We start from the raw sequence: 26207 nt of genomic DNA on the forward strand, positions 1-26207 counted from the left end.
AAAACAGTAGCACATGACAAAATATATACCCTTTTAAATTAGTTTATTTTAATGTCTCTTTATTTCCCAATCATCTTGTGTCCAGTTTAGTCCATGACTGGTTTTCAATTTTTAGAAGTGTCTGGAAAAACGAAGCTAGTTTTATTATATTGTTTAGATCTCATTTTTACATGTAACATAGTTCATCTTGGACACACATGCAGAGATCAGAGGAGGCTTCATTGCTTCAGAAGTACAATTTGTGACACCTTCCAGGGAGAGTCATTGTGTTCTCTGAAGTAATTTTATATCTAGAAGATAACAAGTTGGCTGTTTCTTTTATGGTTGGTGAAAGTCATATAAGGGAGAAACTTCACATGTATAGTAGGACTTGCTCAGTATGCAGTGGGGCACATAGTGCTCCTTCCCCACCACAGGAAATCTATGTGGGCAGGAGGAGAGAGTGAGGGGCAATGGAAGGATGAGAATAAGAGATAAGAGGGGTCATCAAAGAGAGGAAAGGGATGTGACAGGACAAAAAAGAGAAGGTAAGGACAAAAAAAAGAGAACCTGTGGATGTAGCAAGAAAGAGAGGCGATGGAGAATGGTGTGATGGGGACAGGGGCAGGCGGAAGTGAAGATAGTAGAGAGAGCACCTAGAAGTGAGAAAGGAGGGTAAGAGGAGGAGCATCGCATCACCTTTCCAAATTTACAACAAGAAGTAAGACAAAGAGATGTTCCATAACATTTGACAGTAACATGCCCTCAAACTATGTATGTTTTAACATTGGCCCACAGGAAGCACCCCAATTCACCCCAAAGCACCCCGATGCACCCAGACTTGTGGCTTACAAAGGCAAATTGAGCCTCTTGCTATGAGATCTCTCTGTCCTCTCTCCAGAGCCCTTAGCCTCCCATCCATTTCTAACACTGCAGTAATGACTATCTAGTGCTACCTGCCAGGGCTATGCAGCTGGACCCTCATGAGGGTCTATGCACCTTCCATTCTTCCTCCTCACGTGAGGCCACTGTACATTTATAAGAGTTGTGTGTGATTCTTTTCACATCTACTACTTCACTTTTGCTGATGAGACCACAGGTTTCTCATGATTACTTTTATGTCATCTCGAGTACCTGATGTTTCTATAGCTTGAAAAATAATATTACCTCTCTTGACTCAAGCAGTTAACCAATATATGGGGTCCTACAGATCGTTTCTCTTCGGAGGAGAAGTTGATGCTGTAGTCAGGTATTTCTTTGATACAACCCTGTTTATTTACAAAGAATGTACATTGAACAAAGCAGGAATCAAACATCAGGAAATAGTCTCTTTGCTCATAATTCCAAGCCTCTTTCAGACCGGCACTCTACCCTAAAGGTCTCCCTTGGTAGGGTTTTTCTCAGGCCTACACTCCCAGTGGTTGTCCTGCTGTCTCCTTGGCTTTCTGCTGCTTCTCTGTTAACTTCTCTGGTGCTTCTCTTCTCACACACAGCTCCGCCAAAGCCAATACCTATTCTCCCCACAGTGAAATCCCTCTCCCCACATAGCTCATATGTGGCCTGTAGTTTGGGTAGTAGCTCTTATTGATTCAGTTCTCTCATTCCATAAATTAACTTAATGGTTTTGTATATTTTGCATAGATGAAGGGTGGCTGTTTCATCCACCAGCTTTAAGGAGATTTCACTCAACTCCCGGGAGAGCAATAACATTGGTAGGAGTGTTAAGTGTGCTGCTACTGTGTGCAGCAAATCTTTGAATTCATAGATGGAACAGAAACCATGGAGGACTGATGATATCACACCCACAAATTATGAGAATGTTCAAATTTTTTGTGGTCTGTTTGAATCTTCTTTGGGTCAGAGGGGAACCCTGTCTGGGAAACAGCTTGCAGAGAGATGGGGAAATGGTAAATAGGAATGGAGTGAGAGGAGATCTATGATAAAGCCTCCAAGCATTTACACCTGTGAAGAGCAAGTCTATAACACCATTCTGGGTTTCTATGACACCACACAAGCTCCCTGAACTCAGGTCAGAAAAATTTTTTCAACACCATTATTAGCTCTTTAATGCTCATACACTCAATTTATTCTACATATGGGCCAATCATTTCTATCAACAAAGCTTCTTACAAATGTAGGTCCCACCCCTATAACTGGTAGCCTACAACCTTCATAAAATCCAGTGGACTTCAATGGGCCACTGTGCAGGTACAATTGTCTGTGCACATGACGTCATTTGCAGGATGAGAGTCTTATGTCCTAAGCCAGCAAACATTTGTGCTCATACTTAACTTTCCTAAAGTCAGTTGAGCTGCCCACGTGAGTAAAGGTAACCACATGCAAAATAAATACATAAATAATAAGACCTAGCTCTTATGTAAGCATTTCAAGGACTGGAGCCTTATTCATGGCTTCTGTCCAGGGATAAACCCTTCTTAGAAGAACTAAAGGGCTTGAATCCCTCCACTCTGAAGTGGAGATGAGAACATATCCACTCATCACATTAATGAGCAAGATTGCCCATTCCAGACTCAGTCTGGGCTGTAAACCGGGTATGTAATGTTTCTGTTATGTTGAAGTGTGAAGGAAGATCCTGAATGGATTTTCCCCCCTCAGTGTTTCCCTCTCTTTAAAAAAATGTAATTCAAGGAAAATGAATTACATATTTTACACACTATCAAATGACAATTACTGTTATAAAACATAACAGGAATCAGATCTGCCCAAATGGGGGGAAATAGAAGACTTAACAGTCACAGACTGTCTGTAAGAGTCTCTCTGATTGGTGACAATGGGCAGACACTTCAATATGAGCCTAGTGCTTTCATCAGAGGAAAAACAAATCTGAGCAGAAAAAGGGGCTTGCGAGATGGGAGTTGTTTCCAGGCATGTATTAAATCATTGTTGTTGTTTTTTTTAAAAAATACTATATTATTTATATGTTAATTTGAGGGACTTTTTATGGACCCTTCCTTCTTCTGTAGAGGAGGCACTAGCAGGGAGGAAAGCCCTGATCCTGCAGTCAGGTGTAAGCCCTGTGGCCAATAGGATACAGTACTCTGTGGGCACTAGGGTCTATATGTGTGGGTTCACATGCAGGATTTAGTAGATATTTATGCACATGCTTACCTTCTATTCACCTGCTTAAAGTTAAGCATGTGCATGCATGTTTGCAAGATCATTCTGTGAGTAGCCAGGAAGAAGAATATAAACATTCTTTGTTTAAAACTTTAAAGCTGACAGGAGATTTATACAAAATAAGGGATTATCTTTAGCCTGTTGAGGGAATTACCTAACAGATAATCAGGATAAATAGCAGCCTGATGTTTACCACTAGACCCAGGGTTCTCACTACTCGCATCGCTCTCAGCATTGCAGGGCCGCCCAGAGAATTCCGGGGGCCCGGGGTCTTCGGCGGCGGGGGGCCCCCCGCTCAGGGGCGGCTGTAGACCCCAGCGCGCCAAGCAGGCGCGTGGGGCGGCCCTTTCCCTGGGGTGCGGCATTTGGCTCCGGTTGAGCTCCCGCAGGGATGCCTGCGGCAGGTCGACCGGAACCCGGGACGAGTGACTGCGGCGGGTCCCGGGCTCCGCTTGACCTGCCGCAGTCATGCCTGCGGGAGGTCCAGCCGAGCCGCGGGACGAGCGCCCCCTCCGCAGTCATGCCTGCGGCAGGTCCACTGGTTCCGGAGCTCAACCGGAGCCAAATGCCGCACCCAGGGGCCCCGGAAAACACTCGTGGGGGCCCCTGCGGGATGCGGGGCCTGGGGCAAATTGCCCCTCTTGCCCCCCCCTCTGGGCGGCCCTGCAGCATTGCCTATGCAAGACAAGACATGCTTGTTTTTTCAAATCAGCCATCTTTACAGACAACCCATTATCCACCACCCACCCAAGAGTAGTAAAGCTTTCTTCTTCATTCATTCATTTAGAAGCAAGCTACATGTGATTCAAGAACTAGAACTGTTCACATTTTTCATGCAAAGCTATTTTTGGGAAAATGGGAGAATGGCTTTTTCATTAAAATGGAAATTTCCATGGGAAATATTTATAGTTTAAAAAAAATCAGGTTTTTGTAAAAAAAGAAAATTTAATCAAGACAATTCCAGCAAAAATGAAATCTTATTGTCATCATTTCTTTTTTTTGTGGGAACAAAAACCATTTCCTGACCAACTCTACCAACTCTCACCATATTTCAGTACAAAGAATATTTCTTAAAACCACATTCATCAATTTTCTCAGTCACATACTAGTGTTTCTGCAACAAAATGTCTTACCCCAGCCCCCCCAGGGAACTACATTTTACAGAACACCATGGCCTCAATTCACAAAGGAACTTAGGCATGCAACACTAAGCATCACTACGCTGAATGTTTAGGCACCTATAAAATCAGTGGAATTTACAAAGCCTACGAGAGGTGCCTACACTCCCTACACAATGAATGGGGAGAGAGAGGGTCCTAAAATGGGATTCACAAAAGCCAGCACACGAGGTGGCGCTTCACCTTGGGTATCCAATAGGCGATGCCAAAGCAAGCAGGGTGCCCTAAGCTCAGAGAGTTTGGCACCTAAGTTAAGGCTGGAGGGAGGCACCTCCCTCTTCTTGGGAGTCTCAGCTGCAAACACTCTCTTGGCCTGTGCCTGTTGTTGTTAGCCCTCCCACATAACTTTTAGCCTAGTGCTTAGGGTACTCATTTGGGATGTGAGAGATCCCCAGTTCAACTCCCCCCTCCACCTCAGGAAGAGAAAAGATTTGAACAGGGATCTAATACCTCTCACTTGAGTACCCTAACCATTGGGATATAGAATGGAGCAAGGGGCACCCTCCATCTCTCCTGATGAAACCATTCTACTGTGGATAAATAATGAGAACCCTTAAGCTAGCCAATGGGAAATGCCGACCAGAGGGGTATGTGCTAGCCCCAGCCCACTCTGAGTCCAGCACCTCAGTCCAGGCTGCAAAGAGGCACCTATTTCTGCTAGTGAGTCATGAATTGGGGGGAACATGAGTATTTGGTTCCCTCCCCTAAATTATGTTTGGGGCTCAAAACAATACAGATGGGGGAAGACTCCCACTTCTAGCCTGTTACCTAGTGCAGGGGTTCTCAAACGTCATTGTACCATGATCTCCTTGTGACAACAAAAATTACTACATGACCCCAAGAGCGGGGACTGAAGCCTGAGCCTGTCTGAGCCATGCAGCCCCTGGTGGAGGGGAGCAAAAACCAAAGCCCAAGGGCTTCAGCTGCAGGTGGGGGGCTTTGGCCGCAGCCATGGGTGGTGGGGCTTGGGCTTAGGCTTCGGCCCTGGGAGGAGGGGCTCAGACTTCGGCCCTGGGCCCCAGCAAGTCTATCGCCAGACCTGGCGACTTCATTAAACTGGGGTTGCAATCCACTTTGGGGTCACAATGTACAATTTGAGAACCCCTGGCCTAGTGGATAGGGTACTCACCTAAGATATAGGAGATGCCTAGCTCAATTCCCAACTCCTCCTCCTGTGGAGGAAAAGGGATTTGAATGAGGATGAATCAACTAACTCTGGACTACAGAGTCATTCTAACTCTAGCCCACTTAATAGTTTGAAGAACGGCTAGCCAAAAACTCCAAAGGTAATAACAAAATGTTTTTTAAGTACATCAGAAGCAGGAAGCCTGCTAAACAACCAGTGGGGCCCCTTGACGATTGAAATACAAAAGGAGCGCTTAAAGACGATAAAGTGATTGTGGAGAAACTAAATGGATTCTTTGCTTCAGTCTTCACGGCTGAGGATGTTAGGGAGATTCCCAAACCTGAGCTGGCTTTTGTAGGTGACAAATCTGAGGAACTGTCACAGATTGAAGTGTCGCTAGCGGAGGTTTTGGAATTAATTGATAAACTCAACATTAACAAGTCACCGGGACCCGATGGCATTCACCCAAGAGTTCTGAAAGAACTCAAATGTGAAGTTGCGGAACTATTAACTAAGGTTTGTAACCTGTTCTTTAAATCAGCTTTGTACCCAATGACTGGAAGTTAGCTAGTGTAACGCCAATATTTAAAAAGGGCTCTAGAGGTGATCCCGGCAATTACAGACTAACGTCGGTACGGGCAAATTAGTCGAAACAATAGTTAAGAATAAAATTGTCAGACACATAGAAAAACATAAACTGTTGAGCAATAGTCAACATGGTTTCTGTAAAGGGAAATCGTGTCTTACTAATCTATTAGAGTTCTTTGAAGGGGTCAACAAACATGTGGACAAGGGGGATCCAGTGGACATAGTGTACTTTGATTTCCAGAAAGCTTTTGACAAGGTCCCTCACCAAAGGCTCTTACGTAAATTAAGCTGTCATGGGATAAAAGGGAAGATCCTTTCATGGACTGAGAACTGGTTAAAAGACAGGGAACAAAGGGTAGGAATTAATGGTAAATTCTCAGAATGGAGAGGAGTACTTAGTGGTGTTCCCCAAGGGTCAGTCCTAGGACCAATCCTATTCAATTTATTCATAAATGATCTGGAGAAAGGGGTAAACAGTGAGGTGGCAAAGTTTGCAGATGATACTAAAGTACTCAAGATAGTTGAGACCAAGGCAGATTGTGAAGAACTTCAAAAAGATCTCACAAAACTAAGTGATTGGGCAACAAAATGCAAATGAAATTTAATGTGGATAAATGTAAAGTAATGCACATTGGAAAAAATAACCCCAACTATACATACAATATGATGGGGTCTAATTTAGCTACAACGAGTCAGGAAAAAGATCTTGGAGTCATCGTGGATAGTTCTCTGAAGATGTCCATGCAGTGTGCAGAGGCAGTCAAAAAAGCAAATAGGATGTTAGGAATCATTAAAAAGGGGATAGAGAATAAGACTGAGAATATATTATTGCCCTTATATAAATCCATGGTACGCCCACATCTTGAATACTATGTACAGATGTGGTCTCCTCACCTCAAAAAAGATATTCTAGCACTAGAAAAGGTTCAGAAAAGGGCAACTAAAATGATTAGGGGTTTGGAGAGGGTCCCATATGAGGAAAGATTAAAGAGGCTAGGACTCTTCAGCTTGGAAAAGAGGAGACTAAGGGGGGATATGATAGAGGTATATAAAATCATGAGTGATGTTGAGAAAGTGGATAAGGAAAAGTTATTTACTTATTCCCATAATACAAGAACTAGGGGTCACCAAATGAAATTAATAGGCAGCAGGTTTAAAACAAATAAAAGGAAGTTCTTCTTCACGCAGTGCACAGTCAACTTGTGGAACTCCTTACCTGAGGAGGTTGTGAAGGCTAGGACTATAACAGAGTTTAAAAGAGAACTGGATAAATTAATGGTGGTGAAGTCCATAAATGCCTATTAGCCAGGATGGGTAAAGAATGATGTCCCTAGCCTCTGTTCGTCAGAGGATGGAGATGGATGGCAGGAGAGAGATCACTTGATCATTGCCTGTTAGGTTCACTCCCTCCTGGGCACCTGGCATTGGCCACTGTCGGTAGACAGATACTGGGCTAGATGGGCCTTTGGTCTGACCCGATACAGCCGTTCTTATGTTCTTAAACAATTATTTAATTAAAAATGGAACATCTTCAACAAGAAAAATGGCCAATGGGAGCTGCTGGAAGCGGCACGGACCAAGGGACATACTAGCCGCTGCTTCCAGCAGCCCCCATTGGCCTGCATCAGCGAACCGCGGCCACTGGGAGCCGCGATTGGCCGGACCTGTGGACAGGGCAGGTAAACAAACCGGCCCAGCTTGCCAGGGGCTTTCCCTACACAAGCAGCGACCTCAGTTTGAGAAACACTGCTTTAGATGCCTACAAGGTTAGGCGGCAGCTAAACGGGAGTTTTGTGAATCTCAGTGATGTTTAAAAATGGAACCTAAGTGCCTTTGTGGATTGCCCCTACAGCTACTAGTTAGAAATTCCCATGGCTCACAGCCACCATGCACGGGGGTGGGGGTTTCATGTTTTCTAGCACTTGGCCAAGGATTTAAAAGGGATCAGTTCTTGCCACATGCAAAGGTGGCCTTGTCTACATGAGATAGTTTATCACCTTGGTTTATTATTTCTCTCCTTCACAAGAGCTGGCTTTTTAAGTTGTCTGAAGCTGTAATTAAAAAATGACAAGTGGGCAAGAAATTGACTTCAAGACAACTCATTCATGAATCCATTTTAGCTGAGACAAAACAAGAATGGCTTATACTGATTTTATAAATCTAGTTCATGAGGGCTGGTTAAAATATGGGGACCATGCTATTTTTAATTAGCAAATTTGAGTCTTGCCTCACTTATGTTAGCATTGGTATTGATGGAGCTAGGTAGACAGTCCAACGAGAGCAGACTCTTGATTTTTCAAGGCCATATATATATTTATATATTTAAAGAAAGACTCACTACCTCATGCCACCAATGTCTGGGTCCCCATCTCCTTTGCATAGGCACTGGCACTCTGGCTTCCTCCTCCATTCCCTTTGTATATTTGAGCCTTCACAGCTTCTGGTAACCATCCCTTGGATACCCATGAGTCCAAACCAATGTGCTCCATTTAAAAGTAAAAATGTTGGCTTCTTCTGTCAGCCCCACAGACTCAACCTGGATTAATAGTCAAGCTTGGTTCTTTCCTCCCCGCTTGCCTTTTCATGACTAGTAGGAAAGGTTCTGCAGGCAGAATTAGCCCCTTAGACAGCTGTGCAACTCCTATTTGCCTTTAGTGGTTTTTCACAAGTCTAGCTAATGGAAACTGGTAAGATGTTCTGTTGATGAGGTGCAAGGATGAATCAGATCCATCTCTGTCACTCTTTGCTGTGCTGACTTCACAAGGGTTTACAGGAGAAAAAAGCATTTAAAAACTTCTGATTGTAACTAAAGTAAGCAGTTTCTGAAGACACACAGAGAGCAGATCTGTTAATGGAGAAGACGGCACTTTGACTCAGTCACTTTTTAGACTAGAACTGCATTTTAAGCACTATACAAATTATAATCTTTACTGCTCAAGCTATACTGGAGTCTTTCCTCAGCCTGTTCAGCCTTCCTGGAGTGACACCCTGAAGTGCACTACAGAATACTGCTTCTGTATGGTTTGCCTCTATTTCTGTCAGCTGCTGATTGCCACACCTGATTCTTTAAATCAGCTCCAGCTATGCTGTCCCAGACATAATGGTAGGGAGCTGCTGACTGCATCACAGATCAAAATATTTTCTAAATCATATTGGAGAGACAGCTTTTCCATATCTCTGTCTGAGCAGATAAAGTTATTACTCACCAGTGTTAGTCTTCTCTTGGGGCCTCCTATGACAAAGACAGACAGCATTGAGGCATCCCCTTACCAGGAAGCAAGGAGACATGAGTTGTCAATCCAGGATCGCATATACACATATAGAGCAAGCAAGTGTGTAAGTACTAGAAATGCTATTGTGACACTATCTGGAGTGACTCAGGAGCAAGAGTGTCAACCCCAGGGCAGACTGTTAAGATGCAGAGCAACGACCTTAAACTGTTGGTATGTTCTATAATGAGATTTCACCAACCCAGTCATAAGTGTGAACTCCCAAAGCACGATAACAGTCTTACCATGGAGCCACAGACAGTCCCCCTTGGGCATTCTTGTCTATCTTGACACACGGGCAAGCTTGGCTATGATATATGGTCCCTTACACCAAAAATCACAACAATATTCAGGTCACTCCCAGTCCCAAAGGACCGCCACTTACCTGTGGTCAATTGTATCTCAGATCTCAAACCAAAGACAACACCTGTAGCTAGTCCTGTAATAAACGAAAGATTTTATTAACTAAGAAAATTAATTAGTTATTTACAAGATTAAAGAAGATAATACACACACACAAATAAGTATCACTCCTAACTTTCAACAGATAATAGAAACTTCTATCATAAACAGACTCCAAATCAGTGTTTCTCAAACTGGGGTCGCCGCTTGTGTAGGGAAAGCCCCTGGGGGGTTGGGTCGGTTTATTTACCTGCCCCGTCCGCAGGTCCAGCTGATCACGGCTCCCACTGGCCAAAGTTCGCCGCTGCAGGCCAATGGGGGCTGCTGGAAGCAGCGGCCAGTAAGTCCCTTGGCCCGCGCCGCTTCCAGCAGCTCCCATTGGCCTGGTGCAGTGAACCGCGGCCAGTGGAAGCCGCAATCTGCCGGACCTGAGGACGGGGCAGGCAAATAAACCGGCCTGGCCCGCTAGGGGCTTTCCCTACACAAGCAGTGACCCCAGTTTGAGAAATGCTGGTCTGTATGTCCTTTGGGGCTAACCCAGCCAAAACAGCTGGGGGCCTTTTGCTTATGCTTGGCGATTCTTGCCCCCTTTACAGTCCAAGCAGCAAAGAGAACCAAGTTTCTGCTTGTCAGGGATTTTTATTCCCTTCATCTTAGAGCCCAAACTGATGGGATGAGTTCATATGCAGATCTCCCCTTCTTAGAGAGAGTGAGGAATGCAATCAACAAGGCCTCTGTCCTTTAATGCTATACAATGGCTCCTTTGTTTTCAATGGGTTTTTTTTTTTTGTGTGCAGGATGAGTACTTTACTTTAATTAATGCTTTTTTTCCTGTTTGGTGAGTCATACAATTAGAGGTTTACAATGCAAACGTTTGCTATTGCTCTATAACATGGTATACAGATAAGTGAGACTAATGCATGAAGCATCTTGCAAGCCATTCATAAGGTCTAAACACTAAACACATTCTTATCAATTTAACATCTATTTTAACACAGGTAAGCCAGATTGGTTTCCAGCTATGCATTTGTCAGTGTTCAGTGAGGCCTGGGGCCTTGGCATGAGCTGGCATCTGGTCTGCCAGCATCACAGATATCAAGAGGAATCTTCACGTGGGAAGAAGAGATGGATTTAAGATTTTTTTTTAATATAACGATTACAGTAGCATTTAGGACCCTGAGCTCCCATTGTGTTAGGCACTGCAGAAACACAGAACAAAGATGGTTTATTTCCCAAAAAGCTTGCAATCTATGCAAAGTAGCATTTAGGGTGCAGGAACGAGTGAATGGAAAGAACACTCAAGTGTCATTTGTGCTCCATGGATAATTCACATGCAGAGACACTCCTGGAAAGGTTGCTAGAGTGTGGGATAGAATGACATTTAAATAGGAACAACCTGAGAATCTTGGAGGGAAGAAAACCCAGCCACCCCTTGCAGAAGATTTACTGCCTGGGATCCCTAACCAATAATGGTAAAAACAACCCCAACATGCATAACAGCAGCAGCTATATTTTGCAATGGAAGGGCTAAACTGGGAAATAAACAATTACCCTGGGCAAAGCACCTGTGTGTTCCTCATGTTTGACGTAGCACTCATGTGCTGGTAAAAATCAGTATAAGCTATTCTTGGTTTGTCTCAGCTACAATGGATTAATTAATATGTTGCTTCAAAACCAATTTGATGTAAGAAAGTCCAATTTTGTAAATCTAAAGGCAATAATTAAGCCCAATAAATTGAGCATTGCATAAATAACTGCTGATGGATACACATTGGATATTGGTATTGTTAGAGAAGTTATTGAGAACTGGAAAAGGTTCCTGTGAGTCAGGAAAATGTGCTGACATCATCATTTTATATAAATGTGTATGACCCATTTGACCCTAGATTAACACAAAACACATTTTGTAAAATCTCAATCTGGTGTAAATCATAATAGCTTCATTAGAGCCTGCAAAATAAACAAAAAGCTTTTGTCCTTTAGTAGAAATATGGGGTATGTGAAAGGTAAAACTCATGCAGTTGGTGGAGCTATGCTGATTTACACCAGATGAGGACCTGGTTCTAAATGGTACTGCATATTACAACATGTGCCAGCCAGCCCTTTTGAGAGTGTGCCTGACACAGGGTGTGTTACCAGTTAGGACAATGTGCTAGATTGCAGCTGTTTGGTGAAGGAATGATGGGTTTACCAGGCATAAGGTGCTTGCTGTACAATAGAATGAATAAGAATGATGAGTTCATATGTAATTCATCTGGTTGATGGGGTTTTATTAGTTTGTAAGCTACGGAGGAGCGCAGTGACCTGTGCTCCTAATCAGAGGTGATTCCTACAACCAGAGCTTCTTAAAACAAAAATAAACAAAAGAAAAATCAGAAAAGGTCTTGCTATGTGAACATGAATGTAAATAATACTTAATCCTACATCAGATAGGGTTACTCGGAGCTCTCTGTTTCTAGGTGATGACTATCTCGGGAAAAGTACTGTATAAGTTCAAATTTAAATATTCATTATCCTTATTCTCTTAAATACCATTCTGGCTATGGAAGTATGGTAGGCACTTAACGTCAGCCAAATTCATAGACTCAGTAGTTGTAGCCATTCTGTGGTTAAGGCTGAACATGACAGCTTCCCATTATATATAGGATTTTTACTACCATTCCATTGCTTCCTAAAAATAAATCAACCCCCTAAAAGTTTATATGCTGCATCTTAATCTCAGTGTAGCGTGTTTCTTGGGACATTTGGTTAAAATCAGAAAATGTGTGGTATGGTGGTGACATGCACCACACTGAAGTAAGCTTTTTCCCCAAAAGCATTTTCCTTTGTGACTGCCTGGTCCAGGCTAATTCTTCCTAGTGCAAAGATGCACTCTTATAGGAACATAAGAACATAAGAACGGCCGTACTGGGTCAAACCAAAGGTCCATCTAGCCCAGTATCCTGTCTACCGACAGTGGCCAATGCCAGGTGCCCCAGAGGGAGTGAACCTAACAGGTAATGATCAAGTGATCTCTCTCCTGCCATCCATCTCCGCCACCTGACAAACAGAGTCTAGGGACACCACTCCTTACCCATCCTGGCTAACAGCCATTAATGGACTTAACCTCCATGAATTTATCCAGTTCTCTTTTAAACACTGTTATAGTTCTAGCCTTCACAACCTCCTCAGGCAAGGAGTTCCACAAGTTGTCTGTGCGCTGTGTGAAGAAGAACTTCCTTTTATTGGTTTTAAACCTGCTGCCCATTAATTTCATTTGGTGACCCCTAGTTCTTATATTATGGGAGTAAGTAAATAACTTTTTCTTATCTAATTTCTCCACACCACTCTTGATTTTATATACCTCTATCATATCCCCCCTTAGTCTCCTATTTTCCAAGCTGAAAAGTCCTAGCCTCTTTAATCTCTCCTCATATGGGATCCATTCCAAACCCCTAATAATTTTAGTTGCCTTTCTCTGAACCTTTTCTAGTGCCAGACATTTTTCCCTCTTAGGCAGGCCTTTCTTGGAAAAAAACTAATAGTTGCTGCCCTAGAGTAGCCATTGTGCAATTCGGCCAGAAAAAGGTGGAACACTTTATATTAATTTTAAACAGTGAGAATTACTTAGATATACTATTTTAAATGCTTGAAAATGTTTCTATTGGTTGACTTCCTTTCCCCTCTTTCATTCCTGCCCACTGTGTGTTGTCCCCATATTCCACCCAGGTATAACTCCATCCACACCACACAACCACCTGTGGACTTGCTAAAGTCTGCAGGAGGGAATCCCCATCTTGTTGGACCTTGTACGAACTCAGAGGAGGGAGCCCTTCTTATGGATATTGTAGCAGGGCAAGCACCCCACTCTGGAGAGAAAGGGGTTAAAACCAGCTCTGGGAAAGGGCTGCCCCGAGGAGCCAATCAGGCGAAGGCAGGTAGAAGCCAATCCAGGCCCGGTGGGGCTGGTATAAAAAGGGCTGTGAGCTAGGAGACAGGCAGTCTCACTCCAGCTTTGGGGTTGGAAGGACTGGGTTGCCTAGGAGCACAGGGTACCTTCAACAAAGTAGTGCCAGGGAAAGGGCAGGCTGAGCTGGGGAGCTCAGGCCTGGTGACCTCCCAGGCTGAGGCCTGACAAGAAGGCCTAAGGAGGTACTGGGGCTGCAGGGAAAGGCAGCAGGTCCAATCCCCTAGCCAGTGATGAGTGGCCACTTCAGACTGCATCTAGCCCCAGGGGATGGGGCTAGATGAAGACTGGCAGTGGATCACTGAGGTGAGGTGGGCTCAAGGGAGTGGGGCTCCCTGGGTGAGGGGCAGCATCCCAAGGTAAAGGGTACTGTATTCCAGGAGGGATGTGAGGCCCACACGTGGTGGAGATAAAGGGACTGTAGAGGGGCAGGTAAGGGTAGGGAGAAACCAGCCAGAGGAGGGCACTCCTGAGCTGGATAAGCTAATTCCTGGACTGATCAGCAGGAGGCAATGTGGCAGTGAGTCAGCAGCCTTGCTACAGATACATATTCCCCAATACATGTAAACTTCTAAGGCTGATTCAAAAACTAGTAAATCTCATGCCCACGCACAAATAATTCATTAAAAATATTGTTAAGGCTGAAAGTGAATTTCAATGGATTCCTGTTTTTTTTTCCCCTGAAAAAAAATTACTTTCTGTACAAAAATTCTTCAACTCTAAAAATCTCAAAGGTTAGGAAGTCTAGAAGGAATTTGACCCACCTAGTTCTTCATTCCCATTTAATCCTTCACCATCATCTCACTTGATTTATGTTACACAGCCCCTTTTGCACCCTACAATTAAAAAAAAATGCAAGTAATGGTCAAAGTAACAAATTACTTTGTTGGGTCAGGCATCCTTTGGCAGTGTAACAAAACTGCACACAGTGGGTACTCACTGTAAGAACATTACTGCAGCACTTAATGTTCCAATAACTCCCATTTATCAAGCTATGTTTACTAGGCTGGGATAATAATGACCACATAAAGTATGTAATATCTATGGCCCTGATCCACAAAGGTACTGAGGTGCCTAAACCCAGATTTAGGCACCTAAATCCAAGTTTGGGCTTCACTGTAATCCATGAAACTCCTGTTGATCTTGGCAGACACTTATACTCGCTTGGTGTCTACAGTGGCGGATTAGACACTGGGCCAACAGGGCCTGTGCCTGGGGGCCCCTGGAGAAATGGGCACCCTGACCTCGCTCCTCAGCAGGAGTGCTGAGCGGGTGGGTGAATGCCCATGCGCCCTGACCCCACTCCCTGGTAGGAGGGCCAGGTGAGGACTGCAGGCAGAAGGTGTGAGGAGGGGCCCCCACTTGCTCTGGCCCAGGGCCCCACAAACCCATAATCCACCTATGGGTGCCTATGTTTTCAGGGTAAAAGTTCCTTTACCACCTAAGGTCTTGTCTACATGGTGCAGCAATGTGCACTAGAAGGATGTGAATTCTAATGTGCACCAATATGAAATGCACTATCAAACCTGAGTAGACCCTGCTAAACCAAAAGCTCCCTAGTATGTGTTAATATCAATACATTGGTGTGCATTAGAATTCACATCCCTCTTGTGCATCATGTAGGTAAGTCCCAAGTTTCTGCTTCGGTGCCTGCCTGCCCACCCCCAGGAACTCAATAAGTGCATGCTCAGGTGTTTAGATGCCTATATCCTTCCAAAGCTCAGCGCAATCTGTGAACCGGGGGAGGAATGAGTTTGAGGCCCAATCTGGTAGGCTTGCTCAGAGGCTGCTGATCAGATCAGGTCCCATTCAAAATATAGCTGAAGGAGGAGCTGATGTTGCCCATCTTATAACTTTTAGCTCAGTGATTAGAACATTTACCAGGGATGTGGGAGACCCAGGTTGAATTCTCCCATCTCTACCAGATGGGGAGAAAGGATTTGAGCAGGAAGTCTCTCTGAGGGGGTGTTCATCCCACACCAATCCTGAAAGGGTTAATGAAGCTCAGAGAGGACCAATTAGTGTGATAGGTCCCACATGAGAAGATAAGTCAGGGAGAGCAACCCCTGATTGGAGGATGAAGCTCACCTGAGCAGGTATGGGTTGGGCTAGTATAAAGCCAGGAAGCTGCCACAAACTGAAGTGAGCATGTTTGCAGCCCCTTTTTCTGTGTGTTAGAGAGGGAAAGAGGGAACACAGGAAAAGAGTAGGACCCTGAGAGCCTGGTCCTGAGGGAGGGGTGTACCCTGAAGAGAGAAGGATGGAGAAGAGAGCCTGTGAGTAGGAAGCAGGCTGGGGAGTGAGCGGAGAGAGAGAACAGGTGTGTGCTGTAACATTGGGTTAAAAGTTACAAGGTGGGTGGCACTACCTCCTCCACTGACCATTTTGTGTGAGATGACCTGGGCACCTAACTCATTCCCGCAAGAAACTACCTAGGTGCCTAAGCTGCCTGATTCCAGGAGACAGGTTTCCACTTGTGGATGGCTCAGTAGAGATAGGTACCTCCCTGCAGCTGGGACTTAAGTGCTGATCTCTGAGGGAGGGGTGGGGCTGAGCACCCCCCCCCTCCCCACCGGTTGGTATCTCCCATGGACTAGTTTAGGCAGCTCCCCACCTAGCATGCTGGCTTTTGTGGATCCCATTCTAAGATGCTTATTTCTCCTCATCTGGTGCATAGGGACCCTAGGTGCCTAAGTCAGCCTGTGTGGATTGCAGTGTTACTTCTGTGATTTTTCTAGGTACCTAACGGTTAGTCTCTGACATTCCCTGTTGCAATGCCTTAGTCTTTTTTGTGGGTGTGGGCCTACAGCTGTAACATTAATGACCATTTCTCCTCAAAAGTCCTGTGTCATCAGAAAGACTCCAACACTTCAATTACTGAGTGGAAAAAATAAATTATGGTCATGTTGATAATGGGGAAAAATCACAAGCACCCTGAGACAAGATGGATTGTCTCTACAGATCATGGGAGCTGGGTTGTAAGGCATCATTCAGTCGGCATGATGACTTTGCAAGAAATATTAGCATCTGAGTTCACTATTAAATACACTCATGCAGAATGATCTGCACTCAGCTAGTTCTCATCCAAGTGACACCCCTGGCCCATTTTTCTCTCTCAATCTGACCCCATTTTTCTATTTCTCTTTTTATCTTCATTACTGCTCCCTTTTCTCATGGAAATTCACTGTTCCACTCAGAATGCCCCTGCATCATCATTGTGGATTTTACTGTAATAAAAACTACAGCAACATATCTCCAGTAAGCAGTACTTTAGGAGTAACCTGGAAGGGGGCTTCCACTACACAACACTGTCTCAGAGTCTTTCAGATCGAGGTCTTCAGTCCATGAAGGCAGAGTTCCATCCTTGGACTGTAGGCAATGAAAGGCTATGCCCCCTACTCCTTGTCCAAAACCACAAACTCCTCCTACAAATGAAAAGCAAGTCAAGAATTCTGAGTTAAAATCATAGTTTTTCTCACTAGCATTCCCACTGATATCGTCAAGCTGTCTAGAATGGCTCAAACTGTGAGTGCCTATTTCAGGGGCGATTGTTAGAAATCAGGACACAGACGCCAAACTGGCTGTGAATTCTGTACTTAAATTTCTTCAACCAAGTAACAAGTACGATCTCCTCAGGCACTACTACAGCCTTAACATGGAGTCACAGACAGGCCCCTTGTGCACTCCAGTCTATCTTGCCACCAAGGCAAGTTCACCTTTGTGACAAATGGTTCTTTACATCAAAAATTGTAAGAATATTCAGTTTACTCCCAGTCCCAAAAGGACCAGGCAATTGCATCCTAGATGTCTCACCAAAGACAATCCTAAAGATTTATTAACTCAGAAAAGAAATAAGTGTTGTTTACAAAGTTAAGGCAGGTAAGCATATGTGCATAAATGAGTCAGTCTTAGGTTTCAAAGATGATAGAAGCTGCTGTAATATGCAGGCTTAATATCTCCTTTAGGGCTAACCCAAGCTACAAAGCTGGGGATCTCTTGCTTATGCTTAGAAGTCTGATCCTCTCCCTGAAGTCCAAGGAACATAGGCATAATTTCTTCTTAACAAGGATTTTTATTCCCTTCCCCCAGAGTTCAAGCTGTGATGCCACAAATATTTGTGCGTGTCTTCTCTTCATGGGTGTTGTGGGGGGGAAGCAATCAACCAAATATTTTGTCCACTAATGTTTTACAGCAGTTAGTCTGGTGTCTATGGGCTTCCTTTTGTTGGGCAGGAGATGACACCTCTTGTTGTAAACTAGTATTTCACACTTGGTATAATGCTCCTCGCCTGACTCTGAGGGTTTAGAGTTTAACCAAACATTTTTATAGTTACAGAACAAACATTTAAATATTACCTTAGAACATGTGACACAGATATTATAAGTAAGATCAATACATGCAGCAACTTAGAAGTCTCATTTCATAAAGTCTAAATACTAAACACACTTTTATAAGCCTAATACCTATTTTAACAGTACTAACACACAGGCAAGCCAGACTGGTTTCCAGCTTTGCATTTGTCCATGTTCAGTGATGCCTAGGGACTTTGGCATGAGCTGGCACCAGGTCTGCCAGCATCACAGATGTTTTTGCTGGAATGGGATAACTTGGTGCAAAAATATAGAGGTGAAGTCTTGAGCTGTATGAGTGAGTAGGTATCCCACATTGCCCAACACCATTTAAAAATTAGTTATACTTACTAGACATATTCTTATAAAGACATTTTGGTAGGGGAAGCAACTTATTTTAAAGGGACAAACATATAACTATATGAGAATACAGCACCACTAGAGACAGACAACATTTTTCAGATGAATAATTTATTTGCCAAAACCTGCAGTTTTGGACTGACTGAAACAATCCACTGATTTGACTCAAATCTGCTAAATAATTGTGGAAAAACATATTTTCAGGCTAGATTCACAAAAGGACTTACATCCATTCACAAAACAGGAGGAGGGGATGGTATAGGTGATTTGCCAAAATTAAAAAAAAATGAATTCAGGTTGAATTGTTTTTTATTTTTTTTGGGAACTGCCAGTGAACCAAAAGTCAGTCTTCCAGCTCTAATCATTACTCAATCATAGGGTAATTATTTAAACTACAACCTTAGCACAGTCTAAAAGTGGCAATGTATGTGGTAATTAGTTACTCTTTGAATGATCAGATAATTTGGAATATTATTACAGAATAATTTTCAAGAGCATCTAATTACTGTGGGTCTAATCCTGCTAGCATTTTGCATGCAAAACTCCTGTAAAAGTTTGACACCTTGGAATACAGATTGATTTCTGGAACTGGGATCATATAATGTTTATACATTGGTTACATGATTATATGCACGCTTTAGGAATAAAAACATAGCACTTTATTTTAAACAAAAATGATTTAATTACTGATCCATAATATTTGCATCAATGTTCCGAAGAAAGTGTAGGATAACTTAAGATTTGGACTGTTTGACTAGTAGCAAAAATAAAAGGTGGACATTTAATAATATTAAAAGCTTTTTTTTGCATGGAAATTTTAAAGTTTTGAAATATTTCACTTCGCTCTATTCATGTTAAATAAACTTCCAGTGGGGGAGATTTCTAAATATTAAATATTCATGAGCCCTGTGCAGCAGCATACATTTTGTCTCCATAGATTTCAAATATGGAGATTTTTGTGGTCTTTCTGCAGCTTTCTATAGAAAATACCCAATTATGGTCTCATGTTCATGGAATTAATGACATGGGCACAACGGCTGAGCGGCAGCCACAAAAGAGTCTTGAGATCTTCAAGTAGCAACATTCTCTAAAATACTAAATTAGAAAAATAAGTGATCAGAATCTTATACCTCTCAGTTTTCCTGTGTGCGACAAAGTGTGAAGATACTTAGAGAAAAGAATAGGCTGTAAAATAGAGATTTAAATTTGCCATCTAATTAGCCATCATGACATAGGTGTCTGTCAACAGTACCACATAAGCCCAGGTTAATAGAACTTGAGTTAGCAGACCCTGGGTTTGAGCACCTACACATTTGTAACCCTAGATTAGGAATTGTTGAGCCCTTGGGTCCCAGCCTGGGGCTCCAGCATCTACCCTGCATTAGGTGGGCCCCAGTCCAACCACCCATATCCCAGACTTCCTAGGATCCTCACAAAATGTGGCTGCTCTACCTTTGTTCGTGTTGCAGTGTAGGAAAACTTGACTGTCCACTAAACCTTACTGTCCAGAGGACAAAACATTGGTCCATGGGATTGGGGGATACTTCTAGGCAGATTTCCAGAGTACAAGTCCAATGGGGCTGCATCTACACTGCAAAGGACTATAGTTTGAACCCTGGGTCCTGGCTTGGATCCTCCACCCCTGTGGGGTCCTGGGACCAAAGGTCTTAACCCTGGGTTAGCATGATTTGTGAGTAGAGAGAAGGGGGGTAGTCTTGAGCCTGAGTTCAAACCCTGGTCTTACACTGCAGTGTAGACTTACCCAGGGATTGATCCAGAGCCCAGTGAAGTGAGTAGGAAGTTTTTCCATTGACTTCAATGGGCAATCAGGTCCATGCAGTATAGCTATGTCAAATTCTGCTGGTTTTATACCAGTGTAATTCTAAAGTACAACTTCACCGAAACCAGTGGATGTATGTCTCTCTTACACTGGTATGAATGAGAACTGAATTTCCCTCTGCAGTGATATTTGAAGGGAATGGGAATTGCATGATATATACCAGAGATCAGCAACCTTCAGCACGCGGCCTGCCAGGGTAAGCCCCCTGGCGGGCTGGGCCAGTTTGTTTACTGCCGCGTCCGCAGGTTCGGCTGATCGCGGCTCCCACTGGCCGCAGTTCACTGCTCCAGGCCAATGGGAGCTGTGGGAAGTGGTGCAGGATGAGGGATGTGCTGGCCGCCGCTTCCTGGAGCCGCAATCGGCCAGACCTGTGGACGTGGCAGGTAAACAAACCTGCCCGGCCTGCCAGGAGGCTTACCCTGGAGAGCCACATACCAAAGGTTGCCGATCCCTGATATATACATTTGGTACTTTCCTGACATAACCTTAATTTTACAGATATTTCCATCAGCTTTATAAATTCCCTTTAACACCAAGATGTTTGAAAATTTAAAATACATATGGTAAGCAATTAAATAACCCTAAATACTATAGTATGGCAGTACTTTGTCATCATTACACTGCTGTAATTTGGACTCATTTGTGTTGTCTTTTAGCAAAAGTAACTGCCATAGAATAAACAATGTGTCAAAAAACTTCATTTGAGAATGCTGATATATCTCTTGACAACCTTTAATCACACGTCTGCATATGATATACACATGATTCTGTCAGGAATTTCCCTAGGTTTTTGACAGCTCTTTAGAAGTATTTCTGAAAAAACTGTTCTGAGGAGTGGGGTATCATCTGTAATCTTACAGTCCGTTTTTAGTGTGGTATGAAAATGTTAGTTGCCTGCTCAAGGTCTGCGAGGTCTGATTATTTTTTAGTACAAGAAAGAAGGCTCCTTCAGCAGCTCAAGAGCTCTAGATAAGGCTAAATCAATCCATTAAGATGTGCATTTGTGAACACGCAATTATACAGCCAGAATGGAATAGGGTTACTGAAATAATTGCTACTGTAACTCTTTCCTTCTTTCCATTAAACTCAGTTTAGTTTTGAAAATTAGTGTAAGGAGAGTTTTTGTATGCGTTGTGTATAGAAACAGTTGAGACCCAGCTGGCTTTTTCCTAACACAATACACTTTTTTCAGTGCAATAATCCTAGAACCTTCAATTTCAGAAGGCATTGGGTATCGCTGAGTTAAAGTCCTACCATAACAAATCTAAAAATCTGCACCTGTGGGGGTTTTGTCTATGACCATTTCTAACCATGAGTCATCCAGGCTCCACAGAAGCTATGCTTTTTAACAGAAGAGCCAATTACATTTCTATTCACATTTATAGAAACAATATGTGGCACTTGTATCTTCTGCCACTACCAAGCAAAACAATCTAGTTCCAGGGAGCATCCTATCTTCTCCTATACTAGGAGATGTAATAGTGTAGCAGGCTCCTTTAATTTTGTAATTAGGGGGGTTTATGGGGAAATCTGAGTCTGGACCCTGACTTTCACTGACATGACATCAGCAGTCTTCTTCTTAATTCTCTTCTGTTTATAAACCACCTGGATCATTCACAAAACATAGAAGGCCACATTCTCCACTGGTTTAAATGGGCCTTTTATGCCAGCAGATTATTTGACTCAGTTTATTTAGTAAATTAATTACTTATAGCATATTTATATAAATACAGTTTAACTAAAATGTGGATTCAAAACAATGCATGATCATTTAGTCCCCAGTCATACAGAGATTGATATGCCTAGCCTGATACACTTTGGCTAGTTCCACTGACTTCAATGGAACTACTCAGTGTGTAATGTTGAGTATGTGCATACGTCTTTGTAGTGTCAGGGTCTTGTTGCCCACATGTAATATCTAAATAAAACTGCTTGTGCTTCCCTGCTACTTTCAATCTTTACTTAAATTATGTCAATTGTAGCTTTCTACAGTTCTACCTATTATTGCATTTTGAAGCCAGTCTCCTTGCTAGGAGCAGTTAGACTCCTATTTTGTTATCAGCTGGGTACAATTAGAGTTACATTAATCAGTTGTGTTTGTTCAGCTGAGTTCAGATTTCCTTTTGATAGCTGTAGGCAGGATTTGAATTTTATCACCATAAGTCAATTCTTTAGACAAAATTTCTGACCTTAAATAACCCAAACTGTCACATACCACACTTTTCTAACAGTATAGAACCACTTTATGAATTATAGACAGGGATTATTGTCTTTGGGTTTCTATTTCTGCTCATTTTAATGTTTGTCTTTTGTATTTTCATAGAAACTTCTGTTTTTACAAGTTTATTGTAATAGTGATTGACAGGAATCGGTTATTTCATAAGTACTGAAATAAGCACAACTTTAAAAAAATAGCTAAGCACTTTTAAAGCCTCATTTATTGTTTGCATTCTACATGCAAGATAATACTACATATTATCTACATTCTAGACAATACTTAGTCCTGCCATGAGTGCAGGGACTGGATTCTATGCCTACAATGGGCTAAATTCAGAAAGGTGGTGTAAGGTAGGATGTCTTAGGGACAGTAATTATCATACAATTGGTATGTGAATTGGTGTAACTTGCATGCTGAGGACATAGAAGGTGTAAGTTAAAGTAGGATGGGAACAACCCACTTAAAGTATCCCTACCTTATTTAAAGCTTGGCTTCTAGCCATATAACCGATATCAGCACTGATGCTCTTAGTCATCAGTATAGTGTGGTAAGTAGTGGCTTTAAGATGGCCTGTTAATGAACCGAATCACATCTTTTAGCCCCCTGAGTCTGAGTGGCCTAAGACCTTGTTTACATGAGAGAGTTGCACCAGCTTACCTAAATGTGACTTTAAACCAATTTAGTTAAACCAATGCAAAAGGCTATCTTATATGGGTTTAAATCAGGCTTATTTTGGGTTAGTTTAAGTCAATTATGAATCAGTTAAATCTAAACAAAAAGAGGTGGGAGGGATTGCTCTGGCTGAACAAAATAACTGATTTTTTTAGTTAAACTAGTGCAACTTTCTTGTGTAGACAAGACCTAAGTCTAGAAGGAGTTTCCTGGGGTAGCCAAGCACATGGGGGAAGACGGTGTAGTTTATATGAAGAGCGGACTGGAAGAAATTATAAGCTGAATCAGTTTGGACAGCTTATAGCCTAGTTTCTGAATCTGGGCCACTGTGTAACCACAAAAAAATCTGTTTTCCATGCTGGTACTGAGATAAACAGAGATCATAAAGAGAAACTGATCCAGGCTATAATTTACAGCAGGGAACACATATGCAGCAAGCATAACAGAAAGAAACCTTGCCAGTTCTTCAAAATGTATGAGCTGTTTTGTTTGTTAGTTTTTTGGTTTTAATCAAAGATAGGTATCTGTAATTATGAAATATGAAAAAGTTTAACATGATGAGCTGTGTCCTCCACAGGGTAGTATTAAATGCTGCCTTTTCTTTTCTTCCACAGTAAAACCAACAGTTATTGATGTTGACATTTATGTTAACAGCATTGGCCCAGTGTCATCAATAAATATGGTAAGTGTCTTGCTAACAATGATTTTATCTGGACTGCTTGTCTTGGCATCAATATTTGCTGTTGAAGGGCAGGGGGGAATAGAAATGTCACTAGGATATGATGTTTTGATTGAAAGCAGTGAGAAATAAGTCAGCAGACATAGTTCTACTTTTCAGACATAGTTCTACTTTTGTGCCTTTCCTAGGAGAAATAAACCAACTCAGCAGTATCATGCTGAGTGCTGCCTGTCATAAAATGCTGTTATATCTTGAAATTATGATGTTCAGAAAGACACATATGAAACAAGCCTGTTTCCAGGAAAATGTTGCAAGTGATGCTTAAATAATATTGTTTAGGAATACAGGAAATTAAAATTAAATAGAAACATTTCAATGTACAGTTAATTAATGTTCATCTTAAAACTAAGCCAGGTATTCGCAATATGTCCCTGTATAGAAATATATATATGTAAGGTTTGGCTTTAAGTGTTGAGTTAACTCTGGTCAAAATCAGTATTAACTATATCAGTGCATTTATTTATATGAGTTTATCAGATCTCCAGTGTTGTACTATAAATCAATGAGAGAATAGTGTCCTTCATTTTTCCTCTTGAGCTTTCGGAAAACAGGGTCATCTTTAGTTGTACTATGTGCAGAACTGTCAGAAGGCATGTGAGACACTGCTCATGTGTCTGATACCACTGGTTTATGCTGGACCTAATCAAAGAAGTAAAACTCTCTTCTAGCTCACTGTTAACAGATGGTTTAACATACAGGAAAGGGCTCAATTTTTGCAGTGACAAATACTATAAATTGTGCTTCTTTATCTTGATGTTGACATAGTTACATAGGCTTGGATTGTTTTTGTGGCACAACTTTTGGCTTCAATTCACGGATTCCAAACACTGTCTGCTGTGTGGAAGGATGAATTTTGTCCTAATGTGGTTCAGCAATGGGGGCAGGAATTGGGGAAAGGAGGGTTGCTAATATTTTGATCTGCTCATATCTAAAATCTCCTACTTAAATTCTTCAGGGCAGACACTTGGAATTCCATTGTGTGTGTTCAGAACCTAGCCAACGACCCAAATTTGATTGCGCTCTGTGCGTTGCAACTGTAATATAAATATTAAACAATAAGTGTAATTGTTCTTCTAGCTTACTGGAGAGGGGGGCTGAGTTTTGAGACCATTGTTCTGAGTTTGAATGCCAATGCCTTTTTTCAACTCTTGTTAATGTATATTTTTAAAAAGATCTAAACACGGGACTCTCAGTGCAAATGGGAGATTTGGCAAGTGAAGATGGAACAAATAATCGGTACTGGGAACATCTCAGAGTGTCACACTCTGCGAGAGAGTGAAACATTTGGTTATATTTCTTCAGTTGAAGCATAGAATGTGAAACAATGGAGGCATCTGTGTTGTTCTTAAATTGGTAATTATCTTCCCTCCAACTACAATTCAGAGGAATGTGTCTACAGGAAGATCTCTTCTGCATGCATTCCTCTGGCTTACATTACTGCATTATGTATCTTGTGTGTGCCCTGCACAAGGGGAATGAGAAAAGTGAACAACTGACTTATTAGGTTGGAAAGGTTTATTTAGTTCCTCTTCCTTGCTCTGAGCTGCTGGAGATACAGCTGTATCTTCTGTCACTAAATTTTATAGGACCTGCCCAAACTAAGGGGATGAAGTACTTGGAAGTCAATTTATGCTATGGTATAACCACACCTGGCTTACTTATGCTTTAAGCCCAAGTTCAGAGTACCTCATGAAATTCTGGTGAGGAAATATATTATGAAGTCAGTTATTTAAAAAAAATCTCCAAATGTGGCTGTGTAATATTTGGAGTGTGGCTGGCATGTTGATATGTGTAAAGTAGGTTGTTTTCATGTAACTATACAGAGGTACAGACAACATAGCCTTGCTACGTGTGGTAAGCATTCCATCTATATAAAATACAGTAGAGCAATAAGGGAAAATACTGAAAGCTATGTTCAGTAGAGCAAGAAGATGACTGAGCTTGTACAATGGGGTAAATAGATAAGGTTTGAGGAGAAGACCAACTCAAGAAAAGCATCATTCTTGTCATCATGAGCACACACCTCCAGCTCTTTCCTTAGTTCTCAGCATGACAGTGGCTTCCAGCCCTCCATCACACAGCTGTCAAGTTAGTAAATACTGAGCTACTCTGTAAAGGTAACTGCCAAACAGCTTCTTACTGGGCAAAGAAAATCAGGTTAAATTAGATTCCATCTGCCTCAGTATCTCAAGCATGAGCTCACCAACAGGTGGCACTTTTGTCTTCCAACCATAGCTCTTTATTGCTTTTTATTTAACCTGCACCACTCTGAGGTTAAATTGTATATTGCTCTCCTAGAGCTCAAATGCCACTCATGTGTATATCAAGTTTCATCTGTGATTTAATCCTGTAGATAAAATCTAGGGGGGTAAAACCCTCTTCCTTAAATTACAAAGCAATCTG

At 42.3% G+C, this 26207-nt stretch overlaps 1 protein-coding gene across 5 annotated transcripts in view; it reads left to right on the forward strand.

The window, feature by feature from the left end:
• GABRG3 (gamma-aminobutyric acid type A receptor subunit gamma3) overlaps nt 1-26207 on the forward strand; it is a 530126-nt gene that overhangs the window by 16430 nt on the left and 487489 nt on the right. The window contains exons 1-2 of one of the 5 annotated variants that reach the window (XM_039519686.1): nt 15783-15980; nt 23680-23747. In XM_039519686.1, coding sequence (XP_039375620.1) covers nt 23745-23747 — 3 coding nt within the window. In that variant the 5' untranslated portion in view covers nt 15783-15980; nt 23680-23744. Of the gene's footprint in view, nt 1-15782; nt 15981-22809; nt 22941-23524; nt 23539-23679; nt 23748-26207 lie in introns of those variants that run through there. The other 4 variants (XM_039519687.1, XM_039519689.1, XM_039519688.1 and 1 more) reach the window with 4 other exon arrangements.

The sequence above is a fragment of the Mauremys reevesii genome, linkage group 1 (assembly GCF_016161935.1).
Source record: "Mauremys reevesii isolate NIE-2019 linkage group 1, ASM1616193v1, whole genome shotgun sequence".
NCBI classification, from domain to species: Eukaryota; Metazoa; Chordata; order Testudines; family Geoemydidae; genus Mauremys; species Mauremys reevesii.